General features: G+C 45.2%; 3 protein-coding genes across 3 annotated transcripts in view; 1 reads left to right on the top strand and 2 right to left on the bottom strand.

Moving 5' to 3' along the window:
* The window catches only part of rspo3 (R-spondin 3), a 6,944-nt gene extending 6,605 nt beyond the window's left edge, over positions 1-339 (top strand). Inside the window, exon 5 of the mRNA XM_031873734.1 lies at positions 275-339. Coding sequence (XP_031729594.1) covers positions 275-339 — 65 coding nt within the window. The remainder of the gene's footprint in view (positions 1-274) is intronic.
* A 411-nt stretch (positions 340-750) lies between these two features.
* On the bottom strand, positions 751-13,480 carry mtcl3a (MTCL family member 3a). The gene is made up of 6 exons (XM_031873752.1): positions 12,539-13,480; positions 7,413-7,706; positions 5,405-5,956; positions 5,041-5,120; positions 3,070-4,918; positions 751-2,146 (listed from the first exon to the last, which is right to left on the bottom strand). Exons 1-6 carry the CDS (start codon positions 12,710-12,712, stop codon positions 1,919-1,921), a joined length of 3,177 nt encoding a protein of 1,058 aa, XP_031729612.1. The 5' UTR covers positions 12,713-13,480; the 3' UTR covers positions 751-1,918.
* mtcl3 (MTCL family member 3) lies at positions 12,620-22,180 on the bottom strand. Its single transcript, XM_031873753.1, has 12 exons — positions 22,016-22,180; positions 20,147-20,959; positions 19,669-19,893; positions 19,392-19,550; positions 18,876-18,947; positions 18,231-18,550; positions 17,823-17,982; positions 17,266-17,332; positions 16,516-17,062; positions 16,277-16,406; positions 15,823-16,145; positions 12,620-12,706 (listed from the first exon to the last, which is right to left on the bottom strand). Exons 2-11 carry the CDS (start codon positions 20,894-20,896, stop codon positions 16,035-16,037), a joined length of 2,541 nt encoding a protein of 846 aa, XP_031729613.1. The 5' UTR covers positions 20,897-20,959; positions 22,016-22,180; the 3' UTR covers positions 12,620-12,706; positions 15,823-16,034.
* Positions 22,181-23,595: the final 1,415 nt, after the last annotated feature.

Below are 23,595 nucleotides of genomic sequence, written 5' to 3'. Positions count from 1 at the left end.
TGTGTGTGTGTGTGTGTGTGTGTGTGTGCCTGTCCCTTAATGTTTATGTAAGACGATGGGCATGTACAGTATGTGTGTGTGTGAAGTGCAAAACCAGTGCAGTAAAGTAGTGTTTTCATGTTGTAGACAGAAACACAAATACACCATCTGACGCAAACAAAAATCACACATTTAGAAAAAGGAATGCAGAAGGATTTATGGAGGAGTGCATGCATACTGAACACACACCCACACTATCAAAGAGATAGGTGCTCCCTCTGCTCCCATCACGTAGCTCTGCAGCGATCACTCAAAGGCAGAGATCACAGTGTCACCAGAGATGTCCGCCAACAAGATTGAAGCAGCCAGACAGTCCTTTGGTTCTGGTACTTCATCTTTGTGAGTCCAACGGTCACCTAGGACTCCTCTCGATGCAAAGATATTACTGTGCCATGTTTGATTGATGTTGAGGACTTATTGGTCCTATTGTGGGATTGAAGAGCGCTGTACTGGGGCAAGGCAACTGCACAGTGGCAAGGTCGGCTTAACCTGTAGTGTGTCAATTCAATCATTGAAGATTATTTGAGAAAATCAAAACACACAAGTTAGATAAGACTAAACTGGTTTGTCTAAAGGGTCATTCAACTTCTTAAATACTACTTTATAATAATGCTCCTTGCACAGCATGACAACACCACATACAGTATTGTTCAAGTATGGTGCAACTGTAGGTATTTTGGTATGTGATGTGAAAAGAGAGGAGAAATATGTAAGTCCTTATGTTTATTACACAAAAAGAACAGCAAAGGTATCACCTTCATCATATGGTTCACCACTTTCACCCACAAAACTGACTGTACTACTCAGCTGAGTAATGTCCTGATATGTGACCATTCAGAATTAGTAAAAGTAGAAAAAGGCCTTTTAATCTGTTTTACATAAGCATCATTATTTGTGTTAAGCACAAAAGCAGGCTCTCGTGAACGGTGTTTAACATACATTTTGATTGGAAAACATAAGCAATGGGTGGGACAGCAAAAATAAATGCTGTCACAAACAATGTATTTCATTTTCAAATCAGGAAAATGCAGAAAAAAAAACCAGCCTTTGGTACAAAGTTATAAAAAAGGACCTCACGTTCACATTTTCGTGTTACTGTAATGAAAAATGTAAAGCCAGTCATGAATGTAAAGCAAAGTGTTTTAGTCACAGGCAAGGTACAGTCCAGGCATGTACTGTAGGACATATTCAAGAAGGCAGAAACTAACACGGCTTAATTCAGCACACAGAGTGATGCCACGGGGAACTCTCTGCTCCACTGCCTTTATCTCTATCCATGAATCCATGATGCTGCATATTGTGTATGAAACATGATAGTTTGTGCAAAAGGTACACAAAACATGTTGCGCACAAAATACAGTACGTATTTAATACATCATCCTGGATTTAATTTTGTCTGGAAGTATTTGGATCATTTGAATATGACCAAGTATGACTTTAAAGGTGTAAATGCAGTATATAGAACTAAGCAGTAGCAGAAGGTCTGTTGGCAGATCTGCAAGGCTACACTAGTCCAGGCTAGAATCCAGACCAGAGTAAAGGACATCCATTCCGATGGTTGGCATGAATGAATGACGCGTTTTCATTGTCCTCTGAGGCTACGCATGATGCCTGGTTCATCAGGCGGGTTCATCGGAGCACACTGCTGAATAAGTGAAGCTGCTTCAGATCCTTTCCTTGCATCCTTGGTCAGTTAGTCTCTGCTGGATGCCACATACATTCTAAAAGGTGAGTTGGTGAACTAAAGCACTTCTGAGTCTGTAGGAGTGGAGAAGCAGTCTGGGTGTGGTATGTACAATAGCAATGAAAAGGAACGTTCAGTGTTCTGAGGTTGTCGCTGAGGGCTTCTCGTTGGTTCAATCATACGGGGAGGTGGAGGTCAAATAATGACAGTCTCCATGTGAAAGGCGTGCGAGTAGGTAAAAGAGGAACTGTGTTTCTGGAGGGCGAAGGATGGAGGCACAACAGGGGTGGTAGAGGGAGAGGAGGAGGAGGAGGAAGTGGGGGAGCGGCTGACCCATCGGGAGGGGAGGCGTCGGTTGGTTGGACGGGCAGGCCTGGAGAAGTTCTTCTGAGCTGAGGAGGAGACGGGGGTCACGTCGTTCTCCTGTGGAGAAACAAATGAATTACCATTTAGGATTATCACACCGTTCCATCAACATTTAAACTCACACACTCAAGATACTTTACATTTTGTCACGTGTTCCATCTGAAGTCTTCTTGACCCTGGAGGAAACAACAGGCATATTTCAAACAGGAACACGCTCATGTGGAAAGGTCAAACAAGTAGATCCTATTCTTTTAAGTCGAGAGAAAAGCATCTGAAGTGGAATACCGTACTCGGTACAGCATTGCATTTTGGACAGTACTCCTCGGTTAAGGTTAAACTAAAGCGGTGCCTCTAATTAAATTATTTTCATGAAGTCAAATGGGCTTGATAATCTCTCCCCCGATTTCTTTACCATTTGCATGACTTTAAAGCAGCGTGATCACTTCAGCTCTGCCAAGGGCATTTAGTCAGCTGGCTTCTTGCAGATACTTCTATAATTACTACACAAAGGCCAGAAAAACACTTCCACTACGAGGCCCCATGGAAGGACTGGAAGATGAAAGACAAGTATGTTGTTGAGGGTGATAAATCTCCTGTGGCAAGTACTTTATATGCCACACCGCCAGTTCCTTTTGTCACGAGCCTTTAAGCAATAGAATGGCCCAGATGCCCAGATTATAATGGAGGCTTTGGCCTGCTTCTGTCTCTTAGCACACACCAGAAATAAACAACATTCCCACCGGAGCCGTCCCCAGTCAAGGGCAATCGCTTAGTGTTTCAGAATGGAATGAGACAGAACGAAATGTGCGAGTTCACCCAGGTCTACTGGTGTAATTGGCCATGACCTAAAAAAATGCATTCAACTCTTTTCATTCCAAATGTTAACATCTGTACGGTGAATAGCACACCTGCTGAGCAGCAAGGCGGGTGCTTACATGTGAAAGTGTGTATACAGACTGTATTTTTCAGACTCTACCCACCTGCACTGTTAGATGTACCTCTTTCACACCCATGGCACTGTGGCTGCTGAACTGTGCATGTGTGGTGTGCTTCTGTGAGGAGCTTGAAGTCTGTGTGTGTCTCAGAGTGGGAGGTAAGGGCAGAGGGTCAATGTCCAGCATGTCCAGTTCGGTCACGTTCTCCTCCTGCCTGACACTGGCGTTGGGACTAGAATCCATCTCGTTGGGTTGGTTCTGGTTCTGGTGAGCCCGGGCTGCACTCTCATAATTCTTCAGAATCCTCTCCACTGCCCCGTAGTTGGATCTGGATCCCTCTGGCCGTGGGTACGCAGCCAGAGTGAGGGCCTTCCAGGGATGGTCGTTCATCATTCGAGGCCCGGGTCTGGAGGAGTCAGGCTGGGAAGGAAAAGCCGACGCATGCCGTAGCTGTGCCTGCTGCCCTGGCTGTGTCATCTGTCTTTGTTTGTTCTCAGCAGACGGCTGCTGGAGTGAGACACCAACTGACTTCGCTCCGTGGGGATTCTCATTCTCGGAGCTGGAACCATCCACACTCTGACCTGGCTGGGTATTTGCAGGCAAGACAGGCTCAGAAAACAGAGCCTCTGTGGCCGCTCTGTGTTGTGCTTTCCTGGAAGGACTGCATGCTGTTTGAACTTTGTGCTTGACCTCCCAATGGTGCGTTGTCTCCACACTGTTTCCAAGCCTTGGCTGCTCAGATGAAAGGTCAGAAAGGATTCCTTGCTTCATTCTTACCCCTTGGCCTTCAGCACCACATCTCATTCGCCTTGATTGGACCTCGGGGTTCTGAATTGTGGAATTTGAGGTGGAAAGAGACAACGCGATTTCAGGATGCACACCCATGACGCTAGTGGTGACATCAGTACAAAGTGGCTGAAATGTTGTCTCCCCGGGAGGTAATATCTCATCTGATGCACAAGTTGGAGAACCCACAGAGCAGGCATCTGTTACTGTAAAACTGTCTCGTCCTTCTACGCCTCTACGGCCCATCTCAGCCTGAAACAAGGTTCTGTTGAACTCAGCTGTTTTTTGTTCCAGCATTATGTTTCTCTTGGAGCCGTGGAGGTTGGGGCCAGCAGGTGGTATTTCAAGAGAGGACAAGAGCAAATCTAAAGGTAATTCTTTGACAATCTGAGGTATTTGTAGCTCAGGGCTTTTTAGGCTCCCAACACCAGGGCAGTAATCTGAGCGCAAGTTCTTGCCAGCAGTCAATATGTTGACTTCAGAGAAGCTTTTCTGGACAGTCCCGTAAGTCGACAGCTTACTGCTTGTGAACTTGCTTGCGTCACAGGACCAGCGATTGTGGCAGCAGCCCTTATTAATACATTCAGATTTAGCAGGTACGGGGCTTGATGCTACAACACCGTCTATCAAAACTTTTCCTTCATTTTCCTGTAGCATAGCCTCAAACTTCCTGACAATAGATGGGCTGCTACATTTTTTGTCAACTAGAACACAGGGACTATGGCACTTCCTCACTGTCATCGTGGGGGATTCTGGGATGTAAAGTTCTGTGTCAGGAAAAGTGGGAGAGCTCAGATTCCAGGAGGAGGTGCGGGGAGGGACGGCTGGACATTGTGACACAATCTCTGAGAGTAATCCAGGGCTTGTCTTTGCTACTCCGTGGCTTTCTGGATCAGCAGTGTTTGCTATCCAGGATTTGCTTGGCCCTCTGTCTGCCCTCCAGGTGCTTTCTGGTGACAAGGTGATCCAGTTTTCCCTCTCCAAGGCCCGGAGGTCATCGCAAATCTGGCTGAGTTCGCAGGGAGCTTCATCGACCTCCAGCCGGGTTTTATCGCGGCCGAACAACATCTTGCTCTCCTCAGGAAGGCACAGGGATTCAGATCGATTCCTGAAGAGAATGAAACAGTGAAATGCATTTACCCTTATTGTATCAAGACATAACAGGTACAGTGATTATCATAGTTCCATGTTCACGCCAGGAAGTTAACATAGTAGAGGGGATTTATTTACCTCTTATCCCCACTCTTCCTTCTGATCTCGTCCTGGTAGCTGCAAAGCTCCTCGCTTACACGGGCGATCTCCTTCAGAGCCTGAGACACAAAGATGGGGAGACAGAGATACAATGAGACATGCTGGATACTATGTATTGTTGAAAAACTAAAACTAAAAAAAACTAAAACTTAAACCTGAGGATGTGGTAGATAAGGAGGATCATCTATTCAAAGAAACAAAGGAATGACAGAGAGGAGAATACAGGAACACCGATGATCAAACAAGTTTGTGTCAGCAGAGCAAAAAGCAAAGACAAGGAATGACGACAACACCGATGTGTCTAAACTGTGTATAAATATAGTGTTTCCTTTGAATCACTCACAGCATTGAGAGCAGTGGTGTTCCTCTTCTTGTCGCTGCCGTAGCTCAGCTCTGCCCAGAGAGGCTTTTCTTCAGGATGAACATGGATATTGTTTTCATTACTGTTTGAGACATTTTTCTGTGGCACTCCACATCCAGGCGCTCCATGAAACATAGCCTCCAGCTCTATTGTATCCGCAGCTTGCTTGCCATCGGTGGCTGAGTCTTGCTGCCAAGTGCCTCTAGAACTTAACTCATCCACCAGCTCAGGTTGTGAATGAGTGAACTGACCCCCAATATCATATCCAAAGAGGCTGTCTGCTTGGAAGCAGCTGGAGTGGTGACCATCTCTGCCAACACAATCCCTGCCACTGAGGTCTCTGTTGTGACCAAAACCAGGTAAAGGTGGATGTCTGCTTGGTTCTGACTGACTGCTGCTGCTGAGCGGCTCGTTGTCACTGAGCAGACTGGAGCCGGAGGTGGTTGAGCGAATGCTGAGCCTGTGCACATCATCGTTGTCGTCCTGCCTCCCACTGCCCTGCACTTCTCGCTTGGTTCTCACGTCACAGTACAGCTAGAAATAGGAAGAACAACTGAGGTCATCATTTTTTTTCATCAACTATACTGGATTAGTCCTATGTGGAATGGAACATTGTACTTTTGTAATTTAAAGTGTATTCTTTTAAGATGAATTTCAACATTTGATTTTGCAAATATTGAGCATAAACAATATAACACTAAACAAATCAACAATTATGTCAATCAGAAACACGTTTTATCTAACGATACTATTCTTTTATATTATCTATTAGATCAAAAATGTACACCTAAGTCAGTGTATGGCATATATATTGACTCTACTCTCAGTGAATGCCTATGACAACATAGAGGATGGCATATGATTATACTAACAGTACAATACTGCATCTGCACACAGTCCCTCACAAACTAATTCGGGGTGATGTGAAGTCGAGACAGCATAGCAGCGAATCTTGTGACATTTTTAGACCGCAGAGGATTAAAAAAAAACATTCAAAGAATTCTTTCAAATTAAATTGGATAACCTCTGGTCTCCTCCAGTGGAATCCCAAAATAGTAACTATTGCATGTTGACTGGGCTCCCTTCCCATCACGTTATGTCTAGATGGGACTACTGCCTTTTAGCCCGCTTTATTCCTCTGCTGCTTTGCTCTCTCATTTTCTGGTCTCGGACGGGCAAATGAGAGAGCCACATGTTCTTTTCTTAGCAAGCTGTTCCCGTGCTTTAGGACTCTCTCCAGCTACTTTTGTGTGGCTTCCCTCATTCAAAACACTAAGCTGCTCCTCTGGGCATGTCAGATTTGGACTCTGGCTTTGTCACCTACACTATCTCATTCTTTACCTTTGTCCCTCTCTCTGGTCCATTCATTTGCTCTAATTCCCTCTTTGACCAGTCTTATCAAGTTATACTTTCTTGCTTAATTATTCTCATCCAACTCCACCATTCAACTTTTATATTAGGGCAGCAACTAAGGCCAGCAATTTGAAGACTTCTCCTGGAGCTTCAGGAACTTGTTTTGTCAAGACATCCAAGAGATATTTACTGTCATGTAAGACAGGAAGGTTTATTATCATGTTGCTTCTCGGTTTACATCACTCCAGGTCATGGCTTGCTAAATCACTGCCTCTGTCTAATTACACAGAGATATCAGAGAAATAGCAGAACCCTCGCACTCCTCCTTCCACTCCTTCCTTGCCTCAAACCCTGCAGCTGCACTGATCGGGGATATTGTTTTGACAGTGTTGATGGTGAACAGGATGTGTAGGAGGGAAGCGTTACGCACTGTAGGCCGCTCATTGCATAGGAAGCCACATCTCATGCACAAGTCTCATAAGTTGGGAATTGGCATCACATACTTCTCAGAGTTTTCCTTTATCCAGTCATTCATGACTTACTTTTACCTAAATCCAACTGTAACTCAAAATCAAATAAATTAAACCAAGACAAAACGCAGAAATATTATCATTCAAACACACTCGGAGCACCTTACCACTTCTATTTTCCTCTGCATATCCTTCAGCTGGCAATCCCATTCCCTCCTCTCCACGTCAAACCTCTCCAGCAGCTCTGCTTTCTCTCTTAACCAGTCACTCTCATTGTGCTCCAGGCGGCAGCGCAGGTCCATGGCCGTCGAATGCGTGTCCGCCAGGAGCCTCCGCTGCTCTTCCCTCTCTCGGCGGAGTGTGGATGTCTCGCCGTGCTGTCTTCGTGACGCCACAGAGCCGGGACCTGCTGCTGACTGGACCCCACCGCTGATAAACCCAGCACCCTCTCTATCCTCCAACTGAAGAGAAGGAAACAGACAGGGAGTGCAGAGGGCACAGAGGAGGAGAGAGAAAAGCAGCAGGGAGATAGATGGAAGGGGAAAGAGTGGGAGAGACGGTGGAGAAAAAAAGTCAGTGGCGATAAGCCAGATGAAGAGACAAGCAAGGCATGAGTGAAAGGATTTGTTAAAAGCGGAATGAAGAGAATGCAGGAGTGGCAGGAAGAGAAGGCGGAGGATGTGGGGGGATAATGCACCATGGGGACGAGTGTGAGTGGGTTCAGAGGATGGAAGAGGGAGAAAAGAGAGGATTGAAAGATGAAAATATCCTGTAAGAACTCACATAGAGGGCTCCTGGGTTCAGGGTTCAAGTCTCTTTTCTATGGTGCTTCCCTTACACAGGATGCAGTGCAGGATATGGCAGATTCATGCACATCAAAATACTCCAAAGGATGCATGTGGCCTCAGTCAAATTATATTCATACAAAGAGGATCTCTCAACACAAATTAAACAGAACTCCTGATTCCTTTCAACAAATTAGAAAAATGCCAATTTTATTAGGTTTAATTGGACAATTTTATTTCAATGAGAATACCCTGGGCATTTCCCTTGAGAATGTCACTGTGTTGCAGCCAAAACCTTAAGTCAAAGGATGTTCTCTTTTTTTAAAAGGCTTAAAAACGGACTGAATTTCATAACATCAAAGATTGAAGTCTTGGTGGTCTGATTTGTACCTCTAGATGAGATAATGGTGTTAGGAAAACTAATCCGAAATGTCCTCTACCAATGAGATAATACAAGGAAATGATCTGATTGAGAGGCTTTCCTCTTTTAAAGTATTTAATAATACGGGTGTGTTTCAGTACATAGATCTGTGCTTCCTGCGGTGAATATGTGCATTTTTGTTACTCGTAAAAAAATGTTGGCTTTGGAACTGGAAAGAGCCCAAGACAATGCCTGTACATGAGCATACATGTGCATGTCAATGTAGTGTGTGTGTGTTAGAAAGAGGGAGAGAATGCATACGAGCATTCCCGAGTGTGTTATTTAAGTGTTCAGTCACAGACAGCCACCAAAGCCTTCATACAAGCCTGGGTCATGGTGCTATTTCTGCCTGTGGCCTGGGGTCATGAAATTATGGAGTAAAAAAACATGTCAACCCCTTTTCTGTCTGCCTGTGGCTCTTTTCTCCACAATTACAGACGGATGCTGATGGGTGCTGTCCACAGTCCATTCAAACATCCAAATGTAAACAAATAGTGAAAGTGCATAAATAAGAGGGTTGGAGTCAGAGCTGAAACAGTCTTCTTAAAAAGAAACCTCTGGAGGCCCTTTGCATGCAAACAGGGACATAGTTCAACATCATTAGACCCAGCTCAGGGAAAAAACACACCCATGCAAGCACACGTCTTTCTCAAGGAGCCAACTCCTGATACTCTTGGGCACCCTGTCTGTCGCTGTATGGAAAAGGGGATATAAAGGTAACCGTGTCACCACGGTGACCCACTATAAATAGCGGACACACAGCCTTGTACAATGTCACATTCCGAGGGGAGGTGGGGGGACGAGGTAAAAGGAGGAGGGGGGAGTTGGCCGCTAAGGCAGAATGAGATGTCTCCTATAGCTGCCAGCGGCATTCATAAATCAGTGGCGTGCGGAGAAATATGCAGGGAAATATCAGGCCTAAGACCACTGCCTTGGATGCGTACTTCGTATTTGGTGGTAGGAGTGCCCAAAAAAAGATTTGGAAACAACAAACAACAGTTACATTCACAGCCAGAGCCCGCTGTGGAGAAAGGTGTGTAATTAAAATCTCAAGAATAGAACAAGAATGCAACTGCTCATAAGCTACAACTGTGTTGATGCTTAATTATTTGCAGTTAGAACTCTGGTATAGCAAATAAATGAGAGTATCAACTAAGCCAAATTCAAAATGATATCATGATTTGACTGAACTGTTTGTAGCTACAGAGCTTCAGTTTCTTGACCAATCAGATGACCAACAAAAGGGACCAAAACTAGCTGCTAACCACAGCTAACAATATGGAAAAATATGGAAAATGTGGACATTTTATGCATAAAACTTCAATTATGAAGCAATTATGTAGCACTTAAGTCCATGGAGTTAAGCAGACTCTCACAGATAAGGACATCTTCATCGTGACAACATGCAAATGCCATTTCACTTACGGCATTACTTAAAGTGACCTCAAAATTCAAACTTACTGGACCCAGGTCCCTAAGTAACCACCACTCGTTCCATACACTAACTTTAGGTTTCCATAATACACTTGGCTGCTTGGATAATCCTCCATAGTATTCCTCTGACACTCCTTCTACAGTCACTTTTCAAATCTGTTTCAAATTGTTATTGGTGTGATCAGTATCAGCATTCAAACCATTACCTGCTACATCCTCAACACCCTCCGTCTGAGCCAAAAATGGGATCTTCCCTGCACTGACACAGTGAAGCCAATGTGAGGAAAACGACAGGAGTTTGTCACTCATGCTGAAATTGTTCACATTTACTTCAAAGGGACATTAAGTCACACCCATTTTGCTCTACTGACCTCTACTGATGCTCCTTGCATTGATTTCCATTCATTCTAGCCTATTTCTGAGTCGCCCACATGATATTTGCTCAGCAATTTATAAAACAAAAGTGAAACGATTATCAGCTACACATTTTTGTGTTCTGTCTAAATATAGCAAGTGAATTACATGGATTACAGAAAATATGATGTCAACAACCTCGTCTATCAGCTGCATAACATCTAAACCTGCTGTCTTGAACTAAAAGCAGACCAAACTTTGTTTATAGACCTGTTACAAGTTCACTCTATACGTCCCCATTAGGGATACAAGCTAGTTAAAGGTCTGTGAAGTCTGTAAATTAGTCATTTGATTTGTAAGCTGTGAATGATTTCAGAAAACTTGTCTTGATGCATCTTGAACCTGATGAGCAAGATTAGCACTTGGTAAACACGTACCAAAATTATAAACTGTGGCAGGATGTGGCATCAAGACAAAACAACTTTTACAATGGAGCTAACCCTGCCCAGCATGGCTTCACTCCAACACACATTTCCCCTTGGTCTGTTTGTGCAATGAGTATAGAAATGTCTGCATGTGTGTGTGTGTGCGCATGATCCATTCAAAATGTTTGTACACTTTGGATGTTCACACACACACACACACACACACACACACACACACACACACACATACAGTAAAACACACAAGATACTTCCATGTGTACTTTGCCAATATATAGAAGAAACAAAACATCAATGCATCTTCAGAGTGTCAAAGCTCTCAGAAGCAGCAACTCAACTGCCTCAAATAAAGATTTCTTACATGCACATCAGCATCTTAATATATAACATCAATGTGTGTGTGTGTGTGTGTGTGGCATCATGGCATAACCTCCTGCAATAGATTAGGCTGCTTTCTCCCACAGCCACAATGGGCTTTACAAAAGCAAAACAGAACAGTAAAAGTCTGTTTTTATAAGGCTCTCTGTCAACCACACCGTGAGAAGGCACCGAGCCAGCAGGACAAAGAGAAGAGCTGAACAGTAACCTTGTGCCATCTACTCACACAGAGAGAATGACATTATGGTGGTTAAACCATCAGTGCTGGGAAAACCATTTTACTATATTGCATTCCTGTGTCATCGTGTCAGCAGTGGTCTTGTCCAACTTATCTAAAGTATCGTTGCGCCACCTCGTTAGTTTCCAGCACCAGGTTTCTGTGCTTCATGGCTTCACTCAGAGGATCGTTAGATTTTTCTTTTAGCTTCTGAGGACGAAGGACTTGCGCTGTGTAACGGGTGAATGCGTCGCCAATCAGTTTTAAGTCTTTGATGGGAATCATATGGGGTTGAACGATCACAGAAAACTAGACATGTGACGAGTACCGAGACACACAAGTCAGCAGACAGAGAAATCTAAGTCTGAACAAACTTCCCAGGATCAAAAGCAACCAACTAAATCTATCTTCTGATATAACCAGAAAATAAGCTAAATCCTCAAAGCCACTTTGCTTTGAAGAATAGCCATGCATGGTCCTTCGAGTGCTCCTGACACAGCATGGCACTGGTATGCAAACTTAACTCGAAGTTATTTTCTGGTCATTTAAAGAAACACTTAACAGTAGCTGTCCAAGGCAACAAAAGGTTATATTATCTACTTAGAGTTAGCTGTTAAAAAGCCAAGTTGGGTGTCTGTGTCTGGCTGAGCGAGGATAACGTCCGTCTCCTCACTGCAAATCTTTTGTCTGAACTGAGGCTTAAGTTGGATGGATGCCAGGGGACCTATCACCCTGCCATGTGATGTGGGGTGCCACAGGGTCGTATCCTGGGGCCTAATTTATTTTAATTATAAAGGACTTAAAAGCAGCCAGGTTTGTCTTCATTATACTTTTTAATGCCAAACGACTTATTTTCAAGAAACATATGAGCGCATCTCTGGTCAACACAATATTTAAAGTCGTGCTCTTGTGCGATTCTTTGTGGAGAAACTCAGTTTTACAAATCTGACGATTGAGTCAACTAATCACCAATGTGGGTTGCAAATGTGGCAATCCCAATTTACACCAACCTGGAGGCCAGACGAGTAGCGAATAGCTCGTCACACGCAGACATATGACAATACACAAATATACTAACACAAGAAACAATGTAGATAAGAATTTAAATAAAGCATTCTTTGCGTGCAGTAATGCATACATCGCTCTAACACACACAAACAGTCTGCAATGACTAAGTATTTGTGTGCAGATGCTTTTGAATACAGTCTTAAACCCCCAAAATAACACTCACAAATCACAGTCATCATCATCCCCGAGTTACCTGCTCAATCCTGCATTTGAGCTCGGCCTTCCCCAGCTCCCAGGCACATCTGTCTCTGGTGTACTGCAGCTGGAGCTCGCTCCTCTTCTCCTCCTCTCTCTTCACCTCCACCTGCACTTCCTCCAAAACTGTCTTCAGTTCCAGCAGAATCCTCCGGTTCTCCCCTCCCTGCATGGAAACAGTTTGCAGCAATCTTGTCAACCAAAGGAACAAGCATATTTGAAACTTACAGTAGGAACTGAGGAAATGAGAAGGAAATAAAAACGTTATACTAAACTGATGCTTACACTGGTGTATCACAATTTAAATTTGAAGCCCTGAAGAATATTCTGGGAATATAAGATATGAAACCACAAAACACAACAAATTCACCGACTTCAAATTAGGCATCATTGACAAACTGCAACTTATTGCCATTCAATACTGCAGAAAAAAGAATGCATGTGTACCACACACGCACTAGGCACACACAGAAGTATATTTAGCTTTCAAAAGGTGTAAATATATCCAATCACTTGTATGTCAGCTACTTCTCTCAACAATGACTCCTTCTCGCGCATCCATTCCTCCTTATCCTTAACGTGTCGCTTTTTCAAATCCTCAAATTTCTTTTTCAGCCGCGTGTGTTGTGTTTGCTGCTGCTGGGGTTCGGGCCCCGGCCATATTTGTCCCCTGCGGATCTCAAGCTGTGTCCCTGCTCCACCTTCTCCTCCACCCGGCGGAGCGCCGAACTGAGACTCGTAGATGTGACTGAAGACGGTGGGCGGAGAGGAGATCCTCCTCGACGGGCTGCGACTCTTCCCCCTGCCTCTATCCGCCCTCTCCATCCCGGAGCACGGCACAAACTCCCATCCCTGAGACGGGACGTAGCCCCCACCAGCTCCGCCCCCACCAGCGTGCAGCCCCGAGCCGTTCATTAACGCGCTCCACATTTCTCCAGCGCGTTCAAATTAAACATTTAAAAAACAACTTTAAAAACACAAAGTATCCATTTCGGCCGTGTAAAGCACCAGGTGAAATAATGTCTGATAAAGTTCAGCAGACAATGCCATCTCCCAACTTTTTTTCAGTTGGTGTGACCGGTCGCGTGCGTAAAAGCGCCAATTATCCAAACCCGGCCAAATCCCCCGTATGCCGCACAGCAGCGCTCCGGGCAGCAGTCACTGTGCTCATACAGGCGACGGGACTGGACGCTTTGGTCCTGTCCATCACAGAGACAAGGTCAAGCCGTTATTAGTTTGTCCCCACGGCGCCCTGTTATTTTGTTGTAATCTTTTATCTCACAGACTTCCTCGCTGCTGCACCGCTGCGCTGTTTTCCCGTTTACATTTTCAAATCTCGTCTCTTTGCCCCCTCTCGGAGCTGCGGGCGACAGTCCAGCGCTGGCAAAAGACAGACAACCAATAGCCCCTCCGACGCGCGTGGCAGACGTTCCCAAAAATATCACGGGGCGCACTGATGTAAGAGCGGCGGAGTATTTTTACCCGCTGTAGCCAGGAGTTTATTTTCCGAGAGAGCCAGCGAGCTGGAAGCAGCAGCAGAGGAGCGTCCATTAGTCAACACCGGATCGCTCCAATTGCGTCGCAGGATACCACCTTGCGCTGTTTCCATGGCAACAAAACCATTTGCCTCGTGATAGACTTGTTGATAAGTAAACCAAAAACAGCATCGTGCTACGCTAACCGCAACAAACCACTTAAAGTAGGACCTGAGGGCCTGTGTTACACGTCACTTGCTCATGCAAAACAGGCGGTTTTGTGCCTTACCTTTACCGTACAAAAAGAGTTGGCCCACCTTTCCTCTTTCCTCATCCGTTGCAGGAGTACTCGCACCCTTCTGCCATGTCTCGTCTGCTAATTTAGCATGAGGGGATGACTACACGAGGAAAGAGGGGTGGGATTATATTCATCTTGATAGAAGAGATAACACAAGAGGGCTTTCTAACCACTATGGGCCCACAGTCGCCTGTCTGTATTCGTTGCACTTTAGTTACTCGCGACACAGTAACGCTTTAATATCAAGGCGCGAGTCAGTTTTTCTACATAAAACTGCCGCTCGAGCGCCAAAACAAACTTAAAACGATCTTCCAGCTGAAGCCATGCGAAGCACGTGCCATTTGGATGAAGATACCCTTACCTCTTCCTTAAGGCCTAATGTTGCAATGAATGTCCTTAAAAAACAGCCACGAGAGCCAACATTTCCGCCAACGAGGTAGTCTGGTCTGGAATGCAGTGGCTGAGTTAAAAACAACCGGAGAGCGACAGCCTTTAGCTCAAATGATGCTTTCATTAACGGGAATAAGAATCCTCCTCCTCTCTCTCGCTCTCTCCCTCTCTCGTTTCCCCTACGTCTCTCTCCCCCTCTCTCTCCACAGCTGGCCCTAATACGTGACGTAAAACATCCCACCGCTGGGATGAAAGAAGTGAACCGGTTCCGCCCCCGTCCTGGTGGTCAGGTCCTTTGGTTTATTCAGATCATTTCTGGCTTGCTTTTTCAGACCAACCCCAAGGGCATTTTTACACAATTCATATTCCCTATGGACGTTTGGGTGATTTTAGTGACGTGTTATCATGACTCAGACAGTTTAGAAGGTCTTGAAAGAGACATAAACCTGATGTTTGTTTCAATAGATGGTGTGTAATGTTTGTCAGTGTTATTATTGTGAGAGTGCACTTGAGTGAGTGAGTGTGTGTGTGTGTGTGTGTGTGTGTGTGTGTGTGTGTGTGTGTGTGTCGTGTGTGTGCATTGTTTTAACAGCCATAACACAAACGTCGGCATTTGTGCTGCTCATAAACCAGATTATTGCTGCGGTCATGTGAAACCCTCATAAATACACACTTGCAGCAGTAACGATTCAAGTATAGGTTGTGTAAAACAAATAAGATGACCTTTTGGCTTAACAGAGCCATACAAAATATAAAAAGACACTCGATAAAATGGAAAAAGTCATGTTTCACCACAACATAACATTTAAAATCTAATATAAGGCCCTGCACACCCAGGTGTTTTCAGTTATTGTGGCTGATAGGACCTTTACTCAGGTTGAAATTGGACAGAGCTATGCCATGAATTAATTAATAATGTCCCCACTTGTATTAATAAGACTGAAAATAATGTCAGTTAATAAGACAGTTGACAATCAAGCATAGTCGGTACACGCCCACACAGTCCGGATAAGTGTCAACTTAGGCAGAATAGGTGAAGACAACTGTGTGAGTACAGAACTCAGATTGTCAGAAAAAAATGTCATTACTCACAGCCAGAGAGTTTAAGGACATACTCACCTAACGGTACACTGTCGCTCCACGGTGTTTGGTCTCCAATAAATGTTGAAAGCATCCGAGTAGATGAGTGGCTTGGATCGCACATGGAAAATGATAATGTCCTGTACCTTGAGTGGCCTTGTGTGACGTGTTCAAAATAACAGAATTGAAATAAATGTATAAGTAAAAAAGAAATAATGAAAATGTACACAATATGATATCGAGGGTGTGCTTTACAGAACAAAAAACAGGGTGAAAAGGAATACCAATTTACAAATGGTGGCATAAGAGAGTGAGGAAAACAGAACAAGAATGAGGATCAGCAAAATAATGGGCTGAAACATCTGGATGTGTGATGGTTAAATGAAAAGGTTGGGGGGCAGAGGCAGATTGGCACGTAAGAAACAAGCATATTAGAGAACACAGAAACTGCAGTCATTAAAGTCAATCATTTTATATGTTTGCATCAACTTACAGACAGTGGCTCCTCTGCCTGTTTATCCTCCTGTTTGGGGACATCCAGCCGGTCTATGAAGCTCTGCAACTCCTTCTTGAAGGCCTTCATCTGGGCGGTGATCCGATACAGCAGCTCATGCTCTCTGATCCTGGGGAGCACAAGAGTGTGTTTGGACTTGAAATGTCGCTTGGAATTCTAGTTAAACAAAGTGTGAGGGGGAAATACGGTGTGGAGCCTAACCACTTTGTGTTTATTACCTGCCACCTTCCTCATCCTCATCCAGCCTGGCAAAGAGCTCCCCGTTGGTGGCGTACACTCGGGCCTCGGCGATGATAGTGCTGGTGTCAGTGATGAGCCTGTCGATGGTCCGAACCAGCCTCTCCGCCTCTATGCGGATGTCTATCATCTGCTGCCGGTCCTTCAGGCTTCTGGCTAAAAAACGACTCTCTACAGGTGAGTAAAGGGAACGTGTCGGTGTGAGGCAGCGGATGTTCCTCACCTCGTCCGGGTCACTCTCCCCTCCGATAGGGCCCTCGCGCTTGCGCGGGGGAGGGAGGAGGCGGGGTGGGGCCGCCGAGGCCGAGGGCGTGTCGTCGTCCCGTCCCCCGTCGCTCTCTGCGTCACTGTCTCGGGGGCTGCTGCGGATGCCCAGGTGGGATGCCAGGTCGTAGCGCTGCATGTTGGAGAGCAGCACGCGGTTCTCGTACTGGAGCTGCATGACTTTGCCACTCAGTTCATTTATCTGCAGACGTGCGGCTTTCAGCTCCTCCTGGACGGCCTCCAGTTTAGCGGAGTCGGCTCCTCCTGGGGGTGAAACAAGGCAACAATGAAAAGTGGAGCACCTCTGCAAATGAGACTTAAAGCGTGCAGCTCCATGGAGGCCTTGTGAACACATGTTTTTCATCAGATACAGATTCATCAAGCTAAAAAAAAGAAGAGATATGTCTTGCTCTGCAGTGCAGTTATTTTGTCTCCTGCAACATTGACTTCATGAAAGACAAACAAACCTCCATGTCTCGATCCTGCTTCATGGGATCCTGCCTTGTATTTCAGTTTATTGAGTTCATTCGTCACCTAAAGATGAAACTGAATGTTATTCCCATGCGTATTCACTGCTGCAAGTATTACTTCACACATTTTAAATGTCTTATGTATGAGGCTTAGTTAACAGACGGCTTTAATGAAAGGCCCGAAGTCATTGAAGATGATACCAATAATAGCACCACATACACAAGGAAATGGGAGACACTTCACATCTTTCATTGCTGAAATCAAAACAGCAGTAAGTTGCCAAGTAATATCAGAAAACATTTATATTTTATATTGTTAAGGTCTGTTGCCATTTTGATAGAAATATTTAAGACTTCACGATGCTTAACAAGGCTTCAAATAGAGAGCGAACAGATAGCAGTCTCAGACAGAGAAACTAAAGAGGAGCATTTCCATACAAGTTATGAAGTAGTTTGTCACACTATAGTAGTTTTGTCCTTTGATCTTACAGCAACAATACAGTGGAACTGTTGAGCAAATTGGTCCTTTTTGGAGCACAGTCTAAACCATCTACCTTTTTGTTCTCTTCTTCCACATCTGCTAAATTCCTGCGGAGAAGCTCTGCCTCGTCCTCCACCAGCTGAAGCTGCTGCCTCAGCTCTGACAGGACCTCGCCCTGTTCTCTGCACTGTTGACCTCCAATACCAGAGCTGTCCACTCCTGCTGCCGCCAGACTAGGAGAGGAAAGGCGCATTGACAAATGTGACATTGAATTTACAGCACCCTCTTTTCAACAAAAGTTTCATTATACTGTCTGGTTAAACCATGAACTATATTTTCATTGTCCAAAATTACGGATTAACTGAATTCTCCCCAATATGGGTATATTATGCTTTTCCTCTCCATTACAGCTATCACTACATTTCATCCAGTCTTTCCTTCTGTTTCAATAATCAAAAACTGATGAATGAAAGCAAAGTACCTGTCCTCCCTCATGTTATCCAGTTCAGCCTTCAGCCCCCTGTTCTCCACCTCCAGCTCCACAATCTTCCTCCCCAGGATGTTCGCCTCCTCCTCCACCAGGCGCAAGCGGAGTTTCAGCTCCGATTCGCGGGTGGTGGGTGGCCCTCCAGCCTCCCCTTTAGGCAGAGGGCTGTCCACGTCTCCGTAGAAGGAGCGGTACTTCTGCACCTCCTGATCCAGTCGATCCTTCTCCTTGTCAATCTTTGCCATTTTTCTCCTCATCAAGATGGCTTCCTCCTTGATAAAGGCCAGCTGGCATTTCAGATCCTCATTTTCCTCCTGCGGAGAGAGAAGAGAGGTGTGTAGAAGAAAATACACTTGTTAGCTATATAGCTACGTCTCTTGTACATTCTAATTAGTTTGGAACCGTGCATTAAAAAAAAATCAATATTCCTGGGATCACTTTCATTGCCTCATATCGTAATGTTGTGGAAGTCATGTTTCTCCTCATGCTACTTTCACTCACTACAAATGAGGAATCTGATGCCTGTGCATATTACATTTTGTTTTAATTTGAAAATTGCATTGCAAAACAACCTCAGTATTAAAACACCTCCACTGAAGTTCAGGACTTTATGATCTAATATTGTAAATGCTGACTCACCTCGATGGGGGTCTGTGGTGTCTTTCTCTCTGCTTTCTGTCCATCCTTACTTCCTTTTCTTTTCAGTGAGAGCTGCAGGGAAACAGTGGTTACATCAGCAGCAGCAGCAGCAGCAGCTCTCTGTCTTCTTACTGAAAGCAGTGATATCATCCAACTCTTTTGGAGCAGTGAAGGCTCAGTACTGGAAAAACAGGACTGTTTAAAGCCACCCTCGAGAACATTTGTGGTGAAATATTCAAATTGAAATCACAGTGTGATTTTACCGGCTGGAAGTAAAAAGACCCCCAAAAATAACTTGTTATTCATTGTGTCATGTTTGTAAGTATGTGTATCGCACTAATCTTAAAAAGGAAATAGGACATAAATCTGGAATGCACCATTACTGCCATTAAAACACTTTATCTATCCTCAACCTGACCTTTCATACAGCAGGATAGAATTTGCATTACACATTTATAAGCACACAAAAACAGAAGGTAAAAAAAACACACACACAACACACTCCCAGCCCTTCACCTCTTTGCTTTTCTCCAATTCATTATGGAGGACCTGCTTGGTGACCTCCACCTGTATCAGCTGCTGCCTCAGCTTCTCATTCTGGTCCTCTGTCTTTGTCCTCTTCTCCTCCACATTCTCCAGCTCGTGATGCAAGCGCACGGACACATCCTTCGCCACCTGAGAGAGGGACCCAGACAGATGACACAGAGACACAAGGAAAGAAAGAAGTTGTTGTTACTCGTGGTCCATATGTTAGAATGTGCTCACAGAATGATGCTTAACCCGCCATACTCACCTTGAGGTCTTGCTCCAGACTTCTGAGCAGCTCTCCATCCACCTCGCCACTTTCTGCGAAGCGGTGCCTTTTCCTCTCGGCCTTCTTCAGTCTGTACTGAAGGATCCTGCAGTTCTTGTTGGCTCTCTCCAGCTCTCTGCGCATGTCCTGCAGCTGGCAGGCATCTTCCTCATAAAAGGTGTCCCGCATCTCATCCATCTCTGCACGCATCTCCTCGATTTCCGCCTTGCAAAACACGGAGAGGGAAATGGAAAATTTGTCTCAAAATAAATAAATCTAACTTGCCCCCCCCCAATAGAATTGGTCGGGCCCTTTTAAAAACACATTTGTAAAGAAAGACAAAGCATGCAGCTACGTACAGTAGTCGCTATTCAACCTGCAAGCAAATCCTTCAACAGGTGCAACAATTGCGCACGCTAAAAATGACGACTTCTAAACAAATATAAATTGGCAGGCTTGTAATGTATTAGCAATTTACCTTAAGATCGTCGTTTTCATCCTCCAGCTTCTCAATATCTTCTTGTAGCATCTGGTCTGGCTGTGGAGCCGGTTGTGGACGGTCTGGCTCGGGGGACAGCTCCGGCTCCTGGGCCGGCGGTGTCGCTGATTTCGTCTGCATCTTTGTCCCTTTCTTCCCCAGGCTCTTATTCAAATGAAACTGTATGAGCTCGGACTGCAAGCATCCCTCCTTCCAGAAACCGGGCCCGCAGCCTATCGTGCTTTTGGAGCTCTTCTTGTTGCCGCTCGTCGTGGCCGTCGCCGCTGCGGCCTCCCCACCTCTCGAAGTTTTGCTCCTCAGTTTTGGGGATTTGGATGCGCAAGGCTGATCGGAGACGACGCGGTTCGGATCTGCTCTGGAGGGCGAGGAGGCACCGACGACAAGGCGGGGGGAGTCTTCCGGTGTGTCGATGCCACCTCTGTCCGCCGCCGCGGTCCTGCTCAGCGTCGGGCTTTCAGCACCGGCAGCCTGGACAGCAGCCGCGCCTTTGACGGCAGGAGCGCCTGTGGCCTGCCGCTCCCTGCCTGCGGAGACGGGAGAATGACCTCGGCTGTTTCTCCCTCCTCCTCCTCCTGCTCCTTGCTTTGACGTGATGGGCTTTGACGAGTTGCTGCCCTTCTGTGTAGCTTTAGATCCACCGTCTTTGAGCCCAGCCGGAGACGACGACCGCGGCTGCTTCCGGCTGCTATTGTCTGGCTGCCGCGGGGAGTCGGCAGAGGATGAGTTCATCGTGGTGTCAAAGGCTCAGCTCATCCTCAACAACATCCATCCCCTTCACCCGTATCCCCGCAGCTGGAAAAAAAACAATAGACTTTTCAGACCCAAAGGCTACAAATGTGGATAGGATTACGGCGAAACAACACCCAATAAGAAAAGGTTATCCTCTACAGGTCGGCTGAATAGTGCGAGCTTGTTACTTGGACTAGACTTAAAAAGCTAAATGTTAAATAAGATATTAAAAACAGGCATTCCAGAACGCATCCTTGTGGTTTTTTTTAAAACATAAGCAGGTCTAATAGGACAGCGCCCCTACGGGTAGGCTACGTGACCACCAGTGATTATGCAGCCGGCCGTTCAGCCCCTGTTTGAGGAGACGAGTGAGAGATCAGCTGCAGCTCGGGCAATTAGAAAGTAATTTGCGTCACGTGTGCTGCCTAAAGGGCAATGGGCGCGAGAGAGAGAGAGAGAGAGAGAGCAAAGAGAAGGCAATGTCATTAGCTATTAAATCTGGAGCAGCAGCCAGCCAATTTTAATCCGCCCTGCCTGTTCAGTTGGCAGAATTAAGGTTTTGAGTGGCCTCTGATCTGATCCTCAATCGACACAAAGGACACAAAGGACGGTCCTGCTACTTGATATTACTTGAGCCACATCCAGGCTTCCGGGACTTCTGCCGTTTCCCGTCAGCCACCATCCTACTCCTCATATCCAACATGCCCGATGACTCATTACTCAAGCTATAAAAGTACCAGAAGCACCGGACACAGCGACATGTTTCACAGTTATCACAAGTAATGCCTTTTTTTCTTTTGACTCTTTGGTTTTAAAAGCACCAACAAATCGACTACCTGCCACACAATCTCTCACTCAGCGTTGATCCAATAAATAATAATAAATAAGTCAAAACAATGAAGAAATCGTATAGCTCCGTTTCCGTGTCTTCTACCCACAAACAACTGGGAGCAGCAACAGTAAATCAAGGAGGCCTGACAGTATAGAACATAACGTGGACCACGTTCAGACATTTGCCCTTCATACACATTACTGTTGTCACATCCATCTAAAACAAACATGTATGCTCAAAGAAATAAGATTATCACCTGGAAATCATGGAGCAGATGAATTTCTTACCTTTCTCTGGGTGTTTTGTCGAGTGCTGAAGGGTATAGTGGTGATGGGGAGGCAGAAGGGATGCTGACTCGAGCGCCTCCCGACCACCAAGCAACCTGTTTCAATATTCATGACATTACATCATCGTTGGGAGGGCCGGGGCGGCACGGAAATAGAGCTGCACGCATGCAGGCTGCTCTCATTGGAAGAAGACATTATACTCTCTCTCTCTCTCTCCCTCTCTCTCTCTCTCTCTCTCTCTCTCTCTCTCTCTGTCTCTCCCAAAAGTGATTTGATGTGGCCACTTGGAACTACATTCACCTTGCATTCAGTCATTTGAATTTACCTTGTGTATGGATTTAAATTGACCACGAGGGAGACTGTGACTTTTCCAAAGTTGTAGAATATGTTTTATTTTCCAAAGGCACAGCATCGTCCTCTGTGACAATATCCAACATTTTGGTCATCATGTTTCTATGTTGTTATTGTTTCTTAGCTGCTGCCCTCTTTCTCCCATCTCTCATCTTTGTTTCTCAAAACAAATAAACTGAAGCGTGAATGCCCAGGAATCATTTGTCAAAGTCTTCAGTGTTTGGATTGGGGGGGATGGGCCTATGCTTAATGTTGACAAGGGATAAATCAGAAATGTCATTTGGAGTTCTGCCTGCATTCATTTCTCCCAGAATTTGTTTGAATCTGTGTTTGTGAGGAAACGGAAATGTGAAATGAGAGTGGATTTGGTTAGAAAACAGGTTCATGTGAGAGGTTTTCCAGTGGAAATGGTTACTGAGGAGCATTTATCCTTTTTGGAAACAGTTCCAACTCTCATGGGTTTCTCATACTCGAGGCATCGGCACTGTGATTGAATTATACTGCAGCGTGCCAGACCCATCTCACCAGACATTTGGAGTTTTAACTCTTGGCCCTGTGCCTATATAAAGTAAACACACCCATCTGAAATGGCTGGTCATTTAACAATACACTGCAAAGGAGGCAGTCTGGTGTTGCATGCATCATCCCTGTGTAAGTATAATAACAAGTAGGCCTAAATTTGCAGGCAGTGTCAGGGATTGATGTGAATTGAAAGCTAGGATTGTCTCTGCTCTGAAAGTTTTATGGCATGGATTTTAGCTTCTGTCGAGGCTTCAGTAACCATAGCTCCCACCCACACACACACACACACACACACACATACACCTCCTGTGCAATCCATTTGCTTCTGTCACTGCAGGCTTTTACAACACTATATCTTGATCCATTCAGAATTAAGACTGCTCTCTGTTGTAATCACAACTTAATTGCCAGACAAGATGTTGCAAGGGCAATCAGCCAGTTTTGGTGAGGAATTATAATCCATCTTCTCCGAATGGGATAACAGATGTTTGGGGTCTTGCGCTCCCTTTCACAGTGACACACATTCACCACTTCCCCCACCTATCCTCGCCTTCTGCCCCTGGACTATTCAATCATTTGTGTGCATTAAAGTGACAGATGTCTGCATCATGGAGGCTCCCACGTGGCAGACCTTTGGAGAGATTCTTTGTCATGGTGTAAAAAAACAAAAGAAGGTAATGATTGGCTCGGAAATGGTCATTTAATGC

Source organism: Anarrhichthys ocellatus, unplaced genomic scaffold, assembly GCF_004355925.1.
Source record: "Anarrhichthys ocellatus isolate YVR2014 unplaced genomic scaffold, GSC_Weel_1.0 scaffold74, whole genome shotgun sequence".
Classification (NCBI taxonomy): Eukaryota; Metazoa; Chordata; class Actinopteri; order Perciformes; family Anarhichadidae; genus Anarrhichthys; species Anarrhichthys ocellatus.
The sequence above is the reverse complement of the archived record's forward strand: the minus strand, read 5'-3'. Positions and strand labels throughout refer to the sequence as shown.

Coding starts and splice junctions, on each gene's coding strand:
- mtcl3a (XM_031873752.1), bottom strand. CDS start 12,712: ATGCAGGGAGGGGAGAACCGGAGGATTCTGCTGGAACTGAAGACAGTT. Junction 5,957..7,412: donor TGCAGAGGAAAATAGAAGTG/GTAAGGTGCTCC, acceptor TCCTATTTCTAG/CTGTACTGTGACGTGAGAAC. Junction 4,919..5,040: donor AGGAAGAGTGGGGATAAGAG/GTAAATAAATCC, acceptor CATTCTCTTCAG/GAATCGATCTGAATCCCTGT.
- mtcl3 (XM_031873753.1), bottom strand. CDS start 20,896: ATGAACTCATCCTCTGCCGACTCCCCGCGGCAGCCAGACAATAGCAGC. Junction 19,551..19,668: donor GTCTGGAGCAAGACCTCAAG/GTGAGTATGGCG, acceptor TCCCTCTCTCAG/GTGGCGAAGGATGTGTCCGT. Junction 17,333..17,822: donor TGGAAGAAGAGAACAAAAAG/GTAGATGGTTTA, acceptor TTTCATCTTTAG/GTGACGAATGAACTCAATAA.